The sequence below is a fragment of the Battus philenor genome, unplaced genomic scaffold, assembly GCF_028537555.1.
Source record: "Battus philenor isolate CCGP_79_NKW_IND1 unplaced genomic scaffold, ilBatPhil1.0.hap1 SCAF_10, whole genome shotgun sequence".
Taxonomy (NCBI): domain Eukaryota; kingdom Metazoa; phylum Arthropoda; class Insecta; order Lepidoptera; family Papilionidae; genus Battus; species Battus philenor.
Window position 1 is genome coordinate 4,551,054 of NW_027181662.1, and position 12,145 is coordinate 4,563,198.

The 12,145-nt window shown below is 39.5% G+C and overlaps 1 protein-coding gene across 12 annotated transcripts in view; it reads left to right on the forward strand.

Annotated features, from left to right (window-relative positions):
- Positions 1–11,138, forward strand: part of mask (multiple ankyrin repeats single KH domain) — a 64,138-nt gene extending 53,000 nt beyond the window's left edge. For 8 of the 12 annotated variants that reach the window (XM_068769551.1, XM_068769625.1, XM_068769593.1 and 5 more), the window contains 13 exons: positions 606–755; positions 883–1,039; positions 1,466–1,583; positions 3,264–3,508; positions 4,426–4,644; positions 5,671–5,790; positions 6,514–6,733; positions 7,276–7,367; positions 7,601–7,750; positions 8,367–8,483; positions 9,202–9,429; positions 10,053–10,256; positions 10,612–11,138. In XM_068769551.1, coding sequence (XP_068625652.1) covers positions 606–755; positions 883–1,039; positions 1,466–1,583; positions 3,264–3,508; positions 4,426–4,644; positions 5,671–5,790; positions 6,514–6,733; positions 7,276–7,367; positions 7,601–7,750; positions 8,367–8,483; positions 9,202–9,429; positions 10,053–10,256; positions 10,612–10,638 — 2,047 coding nt within the window. In that variant the 3' untranslated portion in view covers positions 10,639–11,138. The remainder of the gene's footprint in view (positions 1–605; positions 756–882; positions 1,040–1,465; positions 1,584–3,263; positions 3,509–4,425; positions 4,645–5,670; positions 5,791–6,513; positions 6,734–7,275; positions 7,368–7,600; positions 7,751–8,366; positions 8,484–9,201; positions 9,430–10,052; positions 10,257–10,611) is intronic. The other 4 variants (XM_068769578.1, XM_068769636.1, XM_068769586.1 and 1 more) reach the window with 2 other exon arrangements.
- The last annotated feature ends 1,007 nt before the right edge of the window (positions 11,139–12,145 follow it).

The following is a 12,145-nucleotide window of genomic DNA, read 5'->3' on the forward strand; positions in this document are numbered from 1 at the left end:
GATAAAAGTTTATTTAATTCACATTTTCTGCATTATTCATATAAGATTGCCACTGTTCACAAGCAAGTTTTCAGAGAAGAGAGGGCAGCTCAGCAGCACTCTCTACGTCCCGTAATACCTCACAGCGATCGCCATCCTGCCTACGAAGTGTGGCGATCATAGTATATCCTTCCATATATATCTTCTAGAGAAGGCCTATGCCTTGCAGTGAGCGTCTGTGGGCTGAAACGACGTATATCTAAAAAAAATAGGAACTATTGTAAACTTTTAAATAAATTTCTAACTTAAAGAAATATTAATAAAAATGGATACCTGTTACTGGAAGGTCTCTTTGGCAATAAACCGTCTAGATGAAAACCACCACGACAAATATGGCTTTTAAATAATGTGATTGCATTTCTGTGTTCTGGTTGCCTAATTATACTAAAGTTAAATGTCTCAAGTTGATCAACTAAAACTGCTATACTGTGCAACATTTTGTATTAAAACACATGTTAATGCCACATTGTTATGAATAATGCAAACTTATACCTTAACGTGAAGTGGTCATTCCGTTACGTATAATAGAGTAAAGCAAATAGACTTACACAATCGTTTATTTTTAGATGCAAGAAAGTGTCAGTGGGATCGCACGCTATTTCACGTGTCATCGGTCGCGCTGGCAGCAACATAAACGCAATCCGCTCTGCAACTGGTGCCCACATTGAGGTCGACAAGCAGGGCAAGGGTCAAGGAGAGCGCATTATAACCATCAAGTAAGCTCAAATATATAACAAAGAAAAGATTTTTTAAAGAAACAGCGGGGTTTTATAAAAAACACAATCAGATAAAAAAATGAGTCTAGTTTGACAGTTAATAAAATATATTACTGTGCTTTGTCAGAGGTTCAGCGGAGGCCACTAAGCAGGCGGCGAGTCTGATCGCAGCCATGATTCGTGATCCTGACGCGGACATCTCACAGTTGCTGCCGCGTGCCAAGCTGCCCGCACCACCGCCGCAGCCGCTGCAGCCTAAGACGCCCAAGCAAGCGCCGCCGAAGGTAAACCTGCACACATATACCAATAAACAAAAAATAAACAAATTTAAAGTAATAATTTATTAAATCACGAGTATTGAGAAACAAGTGATGACTTACGATGTTAAAACATGGTTTCTAAATCTGGCCCTCATAGGCAAGCTCAAAAACGCTCAATGGACCATAGAGAGGGCTGTGCTCGGAATTTCTCAACGAGAATCAATCAGTAATGAGTAAATCCATAAGTGAATGTGTATGTAAAGAGGATTTTTCACATTGGTTTCAACATAACTTTATATTAAGCCCGTTATAGAATTCAATAGAAGAGAATTTAGAGAATGAGCATCTTTTATTAAATATTGGATCAGCGTGGAACTTGATTTGATTGACTTGATTCTAAACTTAAACAGGTAAATGTGAAGAATCTGTAAATAATGTTTACAACCACAGGCCGGTGCTAGCAGCAGTGGTGGCAGCGCTAGCAGCAGCCGTGCCACGCCCACTTCCCGGGCGCCCGCCAAGCAGCACGCGACCGCACGCGCGCCTCCGCCGCGCCTTCACTCCCACCGTAAGTACATTTATTGTCACCTATTGTTAATGTCTGTAATATTTACTTAGATCGACTATACAGAGTGATTGATTATAGAAATATTAGGGAGTGAATGCTTTAAAGGGGTAAATGCGCAGCTCATTTGTCAGCAAAAGGATGTTGCTTTATTAACCAACCTCTTAGAAATATGTGACATCAATTAATTTTTAATATTAGAATGCGACAGGCACATAACTTCTGACAGTACAAAGTTTGCAGGGACAGATAGTAAATGATTTTTGGATAGATTGTACCATACATTAACTGACAGCATTTGAGCTATACAGTGGTACCTCGACATACGAGTTTAATTCGTTCCGCAACCTTGCTCGTATCTTGAATTACTCGTATCTCGAAGCAAATTTCCCCATACAAAACAATCGAACTACCATTAATCCGTTCCAAACTCCAAAATGTCACCCCAGTTATTTTTGTTACGTGGTTTTGAACAATAAAAACGTATTTATAAATATCAAATATTTATTACACAAAAACAAAAAAGATAATGTAAAGAAATAAATTAGATATCCTCACTGGTCTTTGCCTTTTCGCTACATTTTTCTCGCTTTCATCTGTAGGCCGTTTAGAAAAAAAACATGTTCAAGGAGGTTTGTTTCTTCCTCCCTCTCAGAATGTTCCGGAAATGAATAAGGCAAGTGTCATTAAAAAGGTCAGATGCGACTGTTGCAACTTTTTCTGGGTGTTTTTTTTCCCACGAACTGTGAAACTCTCTCCCACATTCCTAAGATCTCCTTTATCTCACTTGTAGAAATAACCTCCTCCTCTGACTCCTCAAAACCAATTTCTTGCATAACCTCAGAATGCTGCTGTGACTGTAACTCTTGTATCTTGAGTTACTACCGAACCGAACTCGTATCTCGAATTTCGCTCGTAACTCAAAGCCAAAAATCACTTGCTCGTCGGCTCGTATCTCGAAATACTCGTATGTTGGGGCACTCGTATGTCGAGGTACCACTGTACATTCATGCCTTAAAACTGATATCATCTATAACCAATCATCCTGTATACAAATTTTAAAATATTTCATGTCTATTTTTATTATACACCTTTAGAATCTCTGCTATTTAATAAACCTAATCCTATACATGCCAGAAAGACAAACACACTTATAAAACAAGTGAAAAGAACAGATGATGATAGTTTTTGGTGTATAAAGTTGTAAAGAGATTTGAAGATATGTTCACACATAGCTACTTTTTGATATTTGCAGAAGTATCAAATCATTTTAATGTAATTAAAGTAGTTTACAGTTTTCTTACATTGTAATTAAATTTACATCTGTTTTCTATTTATAGACCATGCCACTTACTTTTATAATATCCATATAAAACAATTAAATTTTTTTGAAAATGTTTTAATGAACCAACAGCGTGTTCATCTAAACATATATCAAATCATTATATTAAACAGAAATTAAATGTCATCATGCATTAAATTTAAATCAAATCAAATCATTACATGTCTTAGAGTTTATTACGAAGAGGCCAAGAGAAATGTCTTTGCCATTTTGCTCTCTTGTGAATGCATACTTAGCTTCTTACTAATACCTATGAGAAACATTAGCTGTGTAGCCAATATATATTCAAACATCTATATATTGTTTTTATTTGAAAATTAATTATTATTTGACATAAAAAGTAATTTCAGCCATCACAGTACCGGAGAAGAGGATTGCCGTTTCTAGCGCGCAAAATGCCGCGCCGACCATCGCGAGCAATACGTGTCCGGCTTCTAACGCGGCGGGTAATTCGAAGACTGGTACGCTGTCGTACACGGGGGCCATCGTTGGCGCCCGCGGACATACGTTCGCGGCCAAAGTAACGGCAGCTCCCGCGCCCACCGTACCTGCACCCATCGAAACTAAGCCGCGCCCACCGCCACAAGTGAGCATCATATATATTAAGCATATAGAAGTATATACAGCTATGTCCACCTCGCATCGTGATCACCGTTACTGAGGGTCGTGACTGAAGATGTTTCCATGGGGAGGGTATTCTTGAGAAACATTTATTTAAATTAGGGTCCCCGCATCCTTCTTCGGCTTTTTAGGACATTTCACTCCTCTGGAGGGCTCTTGTAGCGATACTCTAATGTACCTCAAAAATAGCAATACCTAATGCTCACACGTTTAATGCTGTTGTCATTTTATTTTCTAGTGCCAGTTGTAAGATACTATGTATCATAGTTCAACGCACTGTATGCACTAGTACTAACATATTTCTTTTAGTATTCTAAAAATCCGTAAACGTGTTTGCTGCATATGAAAATTGCTTAATGATACCAAATTTATCCAAATTAAAAAATATGCAAATAATACTTTATTATTACCTTTCTGTTCCTTCTGACATTACTACGTATTGTTTTTTATCTATTTTATTTTTTTAATTCATATCATGAGGAGAATGCCAGAGATGGGCAATTTGATAGAACTTAGAATCAGAATTCTCTTATAAGAGCATCATTTAAATTACAGCTACAACAGTTTAAAACGGGCTCTGATCTGAGTAGAGCCAACGAATACTGTCGGATTTTTTTGTAGTCTTTTTATATACAGTAATAAAGCAATTTAAACTCAAGCTCTAATATCTCTTAAAAAGTTTTCACGCTATGTACTAAAGGAGTTTTAGTTTCTTCTTACTTTCTGTCTCTTCTTAAATTTATTACAAGATAATTCAACGACATGGTAGTGTATTGTATTACGGTACACAGTTGGCCCGTAAGAGTTTTTAATTTTATGAAACCTAGAGGGAGGTATGACAAGCTTTCCTTTATTTGCGGTGCTATTGTTATAATTTTTCAGGTAGCCACTGGTAGTCCCAGTAGTAGTGCAGCTCCTCAGGGGTCCCCACTTAAAGCTCGCGAGTCGCCACCAACGGCGAACAAGGTCGAGGAAGAGACCCGCCGGCACGAGCCGCTGCCGCTCAGCCCCGAGGCCAGCTGGCCGCAGCCCGCGCCCGACGACCCACCCGCTACCGCCGCGCCTGCCACCGCCGCCTTGCATATCAACACTGCGCCGCAAGTGCGTGCATATAAACAAAGTCATTATCATTTCAGCCACAGCACATCCACTGCAGTACATAGGCCTCTCGCCATAGATGTCCAATACAACTGGTTGACTTCATCCAGCGCCTTTACAGGGTTGGTCTGTGCACCTTGTGGGCGGATGTTCTTGGCTTCCCCTGCCTAGTAGTCATCTGTTCTAACCATGGCCCACTGCAACTACCCAATCCATTGGGCTATGTCGATTTCTTTCGTTCGTCTACAGATTTCGTCATTTTTGATTTGATCTCCTTGAAAAATCTAAAATTATGTATTTTAATTGTAACTACATATTTCCATTATTACAAACTTATTAAATTATTTTTGATTTACAAGTATAATAAGTTTAATGATGTTTATTACCAGTATAACATATTCAGAAACTTTGAAAGAGCAACTATTTTTTACTTATAACAAAAGAGCCTGCTCTATTTGGCACGCGTTAAAGTAATTAAATAAGTACATATTTATTAATGACTTCTTTTTTAGTTGTATAATACCAAAATATACTTATGAAGTAATGGTTTGAAAGTAAATTCAATAAACGAAACTAAATTTGTGTTTTTTGCCATTTTTTTTTATTTACATACACATTTCGTGATAGCCTTAGAGAATTAATTATTTATTTAATACCATTAATAAAATTTTAATTTATAAATAAACTCGATATCTTCAGATTGCTTGATCGCTTTCCATGCTATCTCAGATTCACTATTTATTATCATCATTATTTCTAAAAGTTTATCTTCATTAAGCTTTGTTGCTTTATCTTGATTTTATCGTTATATCTGTCTTTCGTATATAATTTTTATAATTTTAAGCAATTTATTAATAAAAAGCAACAACTAACATATGTTGTAGTGATTGACGAAACAGAAACCAGTGGCCATTGTTAGGTTACATCTATGTTATATAATAATTATAAGTAACATTAATTAATTAATAACTTAGTATTTAAGTGTATGATTATTGCTATATATTAATGTATAACTCTCTGTATGGATAGACTAGCGGCAATGGCGGCACGCAAGAATACTCGCTGTTTAAAGATCTCTCAGTAGCTGGCGGAGGCGGAATGTGGGGCGCTGGAGACGCGCACCACAACGTCGACCCACCACCGCCGCAGGTATCAAAATATTCCTTTATAACAAAGTGCTTTATTTTCTATATAATATGTCTTACAGATAAAACATCATATGTTGATTTACTTAAAAGTGATAAAAGCTTATTTTTTGCCTAATGAGTCTCTTGTTGAGATGTAAGCCTCCCGTAATATTGAAAGTTCACAAATTATATGAATACTTTGTTGCAAGTTTGCAACACAGTTTCCTGGCAACATTTTACTTTACTATTGTGAGCAGGATGATAATTCACACAATATATACTTTTATTACTTTTGTTCGTGTAACTGAAGGCTATCGGGACTGAAAAGCTCTCTAGTGATTACCACGAGCCAAAAGATGGGACGTGGGTCGGCCTGCTATTAAGTGGACCCACGGCATAGTCATGGTCTCGAAAAGTGACTTAAAACGGTCACTTCATGAAGCGTCCGTCAAAGCGATTTAAGAGCTTGACGGTTTCCCATTCCGGTGAAATTGCAGTACATACATTGGCCCGAGCCGCGGCTCCGGTTCGAGCTTCATTACTTTAAAAGGGGTCATAGGATAACGCCTTGTGCGCCCTAACACGAACACGCGGAATATTCTGGTTCATGGTTTCAAAATAGTGGACGTCTGTTGGCTAATATGATTTAAACTAGGAGTCACCAGAGCCGTGGTGATTCTCGTTTTTAGCTGGCTAAGTTTGTTTTTATGTTAGTGTATAGTACGTAACAATGTGTTGCACGCAGGTGGACGCAAGCAAGGCGCCAGGATACCGCGGCGGCGGCGCGGGCGGCTGCTCGCCGTGCTCGCGAGCGTCGTCTCACGGCTCCACACCGCCGCCCGCATACGCGCCTCCTGCGCCCGCTTCCTATCACGCGCCCATGCCCATCGGGCCGCCGCCGCACGCCCCGCTGCCGCAGCACCAGCAGCACCAACAGCACCAGCAACACCCACCGGCATCGCTCGGTAACTCACACATTTAAACTTTTTTTTTCTTGTTTCGTGGGGAAATCTTCTGGATGTACACAAAATACCCTGTTCTCAGAGGGAGGAAATACGTGGTTATGTGCGATTCCTACCAACTAAAAACCCCCTCGGTGGTCGTCCTCGGTACCTATTGAATCTTCACAAGATCTCCTATAGAACTCACACGATACGATACTGTACCAAGACACATCGCGGAGAGAAAAAGCCTTCTCCAGCTCCCATATTAAACCTGTAGCAAGCTTTTATCACCAGTTCAGCCATGGACTCTCCACTGCTAGACATAGATCTCGCAATGAGATTATCAATATGACCATAAGTGGTCTGCATCCAGTGTTTCTTCACCTTATTATTGTTAGATTATTCTACATAAAAGTCATTAACCAAAAAAAGTATATATTTTGTTAGTAACATTTCGATCCCTAAGAGTAACTGCGTGTTTTGTGGAGCGGTGATAGATTTTCTTTTATATTTAGAATTCAAAAATAATGTGACTAAATCAATATATTATTTTTTCGATTCAGGTAACACTGTAAACGCGATGGATCTGAGTGGTTTATCACGGAATGGGCCTATATATCAACAAGACAACTCTAGAAATGGACATAACATGATGGTAAGAATTTACTATATATTCATGGAACAAGTAAATTAATATATCCTTTCTTTAAAAAATTGTCATTTTATAAATCGCCTTTTATTATTATTATTATACACAAAAGTAAATATACAATTCCTACGAATGTATAAACTTAGCTCATTGCACTGATTGTTTCTTCTAAAAATCTGATATTTGTAGATATGCAGAAATTACCATTTTTTTTAATATCGACACGTTTTCGGTAACAGCCGGTGTCGATGTCGGGCAATGTTGGGGGCATGAGTGGCGCATCGCTGGGGCTGGGCTACGTGGGCGTGGAAAGCGTGTCGCGCCTCAACCCGCGCGCACCGGACTTCGCACAGCGTCACCCGCTAATGCAGCATAAACATGGCGCCCAGGTGCAATACTTAAAATATTTTTTTTATTACTTATCACCCCAAATCAAGAGAATCATAGAGATCATTAAAATATTTCTTTATTTTCAGAAACTTAAATCTGTTAAAATCCATTTAAGTTTTCAGAAATATATAAAATATCATACGTGTCGGTATCATAAATATACAATTCTGCTATCTACCAATCATCAGAGTATAAAAAAGTATGAAGATTATTACAAATGATGTTACATAACAATACAATTAACATTTATTTCCACATAAACGCATGATCACCATTAATAATTCTAAATGCATAACAATTTGAACAATGTTTAATATTAACCAAAAATTGAGGACGAACTGGATATTAACAAGATAGTACTAGTATAGTAGTAGTATAATCTAAATATATATATTAATTATAATATCCCAGATACATTAAAGCGCTAGCACACGCTCCTGGATATCTTAAAATATGCTACATGTCAGGTCAGTATTTTCATTAAAACTCATAGCCTTTGGGAAAAAGACCATGTTATTATATAGCGATAGATATAAGTTTGATGATTACTACCTATATCGCTTCTAGAGAGATTTTCAGATGGGATATTAAAATGCTTGTTTTTTTTAATTGAAGCAGCAACTGTTTGCCGGCGGCAGTAGCGCTGGTAACCTGAGCACTCTACTGATGTCCTACCAGCAGCCCACGCCCAAACCAATGCCGCACACGCCGCAACCAATCCATCCGTACCAGGTAACAAATATAATATATACAGTAATCAGAAATTAAAATTAACTACTTACACCGTCAAAGTATCCTTTATAGCAGGGGTGGCCAAACTGCGGCTCGCGAGCCACATGCGGCTCTTCGAATGAATTTTTTTGGCCTCAATTGATTGTCGAATTATTTAATTATTTAAATTTATATAACCTATGTCAGCTACTGTGAAATTGAAACAAATTACTGGTGTGAATAATTATTGTTATTATTCCACCGTAAGATTATCGAAACTCAAACACCGATCATTATTAACTAACCGGCATCCTGAGTATTATTAAGAGTGCTGTGTATTTTGTACTTTTGTTTAAATAATTTCAATAACAATGATTTTTTTTTTAATTCCTTCGTGTTTTAATTGCGTATTCAATAGGGGCTCGCGAAAAATTTTAAATATCGAAAAATGACTCGAACTATCAAGGAGCTTGGCTGTCCCTGCTATATAGAATTAAAAAAAACACACACAAAGCATAAGAAATGCAGAAATACAAATACAAAGTGATATATCTCAAAACAGTAATTTTAGCCAAGGCGTTATTCAAAGTGAGTACTGTATTGTTTTATTAAAGGATAAATATAAATCCATGGTCTGTAAGTCGTTTGGGCGGAGGTTCCATAGAGTAGCTAGATGGCGGGGGCCTCTTTTGAACTATTTTCTATCATTAGAATACAATTTGTGAAATTTGTTTGTCAGTCTCTGCTGGAGCGTGGAGTGGGCGTAAGCGTGGGATCAGCGGGCGGTTGGGGCGAGGAGGAGGAGCGTAAACCGCGGCCCATCGGCACCGAGCGCGCGTGGAAGCTGACCGGCGGCGACGACTGGCCGCACGCTGCTCACGCGCACGCTGCCCACGCCACTTACGCCACGCATGCGCCGCACACGGTGCCGCACCACGCGCACCTGCCCGATCATGACCGATACCAGGTAAGCTTTATGCAAACTCCATTATACACATTTTTTAAAACATTGTGCTCCTCCTGTTCATAGGAGATAGAAGGGCTGTTGGAGTTTCTATCACCACTTCTTCTTTTTTCGTACCAGCGCTATAACGCTTTTCGAAGTGCTAGTAGGCAATAGTAACCGACCAATTCGATTAATAACCCTCTCTGGTGCCCTTATGACGCCTAAACACTATTGAGGGCCCTCGAGCCTAGACACTATATGGGGCGTTCGCCGATGCGATCTAAGAATCCGGTGGCCTCCCAATCCGGTGAAATTGTAGTTAGAGGCTCGAGCCATGGCTCCCTTGGGCCTCTAACTTCATTATGATAAAAAGAGTCCTGCTACTAAGCATCCTCCCGCGAAACCGCGTAATTCGATAAATGCTATTTACCCTAAGGCCAAGCTTGGTACAAAACATTATTGAGCTCTTTTAAATCATGTTTTTTTTTCTAATTTGTCTTATAATAATATACATGATGTATATGTAAGTGAATGCTTTTTTAATTATATAATTAAACTTGTTTTTTTTTTCTTTTTGCTTATTTCATTTTATTAATGATTGAGTGTAGATTAAATAAATCTTTAACCAAAGAAATCATTTGTAGGGAGTTAGCGGCATGAGCGGAGTGGGTGTGGGCATGGGCGGGCACGGCGCGGTGGGCGCGGCGCACAACCTGGAGGGCGCATACGGGGGCGGCGCCACGGCGGCCGCGCTGTCGCTGATGCACGCGCTGCCGCTGCACTACCTGCCACCCGAGCAGCAGCACTGGGAGCAGCAGGCGCAGCCGCACCACGCCGCCGAAAAGCAGGTAACACCCGCTCACACGCACACACTAAACTACCAACGATGTACAAACACACGCGCACAGTTCTTTTAATCAAATACTAGCCCTGGAAGAAGACTGGAAGCCTCTTTTCTTCATTTCGTCTGAAAGTCTACAAGAGAGTGCTAGAGTGCTTGAGTGTTTTTATAAAAACTTGGTGGCATTCCTGTCGATTAAATCTTGACTGTCCTCTTGTCTTCTTAGCGTATAAAGACAGCACTTGCTTCGCTAAGTTTTCCTTTTTGACACTTCATCCTGAACTTAAAATCTGTGACGAATGGAAATATTAAATTTTTCTACGTAGTAATTCGAATTGTAAATACTTTTTGTTTGTTTGCAGCAAGCCTGGAGCAAGTGGACGCACTAGGCGCAGCCCGCGAGGAACATTTGTAACTGTAACCCTTGGAAACGGTGTAGATATTAGTGAGAAAGAATTATATTATACAAATTATCTATATACATAATAGAGAAAATGTCCTATTGAGATGAGAACTAGCTGTACTGTATCGACTGAAGTGAGCATCAGACGATTCACTGACGGGACCCGTGCGGGGGCACCGGATGTAGTTATGTTTGTTACCGCCGCGGTCGCACTAGGAGAATTGTAGTTCGTTGTGGCCGCTCCCCCGCCCTATAGTTGCTAGGCCGGAATGTGATTCCAGCGAGCCGTCGCCCCGCGCCCCGGCCCCGCGCCTCGCCGCGCCGCCCGCGCGACCCGCGCCGCTCGCCGCCGCCCGTTTCACTATATTACGGCATAATAAGATATTCATTGGAATGATTGATTGCGCAACCTGACCGATTATTAAACGTGTATTGATTAAATTTGCTTGTACATGAAGATTAAATACCATATATTGATGCACTGTACCTACCGCTGTTTTTAATACCACCTAATCTTCTCATATTGTTCTCTCGTCATTTTTTTTAATAGGTTTATCTGGGTAATGTGTATATTTAAATATAAATTATTAACCGAGAACTTGCTATGTCTCGAATACGATTGAACGCCGGATGTGCGGTAAGTTTTAGGCAAATAAAGCGTTGTCAAAATATACCGAGTTGTTTTTGATGAGGGCCTGACCAGTGCTCGCACCGCTAAACCGAATATAACCGATCGTGGGGTGTAAAGATATGCTTGCTGTTTGTTAATTCAGTCACATTTTAATGTATACTTGAATAATGGTTTAACATATATTTACACCTTATAATATTATAAATCTGTAAAAACTGATCCCTTTTAAATAAAAATATATAAAATATATAAAAATGAGACTTAGATGATGATACAATATAAAATTACATACTTTACATTTGAAAATAACCTGTAGGCAAACACTATTCTGTGTGTCATCTTTTATGAAAGTGCAATAATTATTAACATGTAAATATTTTTTCACAATTTTTTAAAATCAAAATGTTGAAGCATTTTCGATATTATCTTGAATCCTACTGTATAAGTCTGCCTATCCTTTTGATCATAAAAAGGTATACCGACTCGATGAAGTAGTCTTTGGTTTGAATATCTACAAAATATCATTGTGTATAAAGTAGTATTTACACAAAGGAGGAATGTCAAGTAAGGCATACAGGTTAAGGCAGCTTAGGCTCGGAACACTTGACAAATGGAACAGGAGGTGTATGAATGGAACGACGTCATCGACAACGCGGAAATTCTTCCCGGACGCCGTCTCAGTTTACCGCGCGCTCCCTAACAACGAGCTGAACACTGTCTTGGCTCAGATTCTCACGAGACACGAGGATTCTCGGAGTACCGTTATAGGTCAAGGAAAGTCCCCCGTGCTTTGGTGACCAGACCGTGGTGGCCAACTGTTCCGCATTCGGAGGACTCCGATGCGATTCTGAGCTCCTGCTAG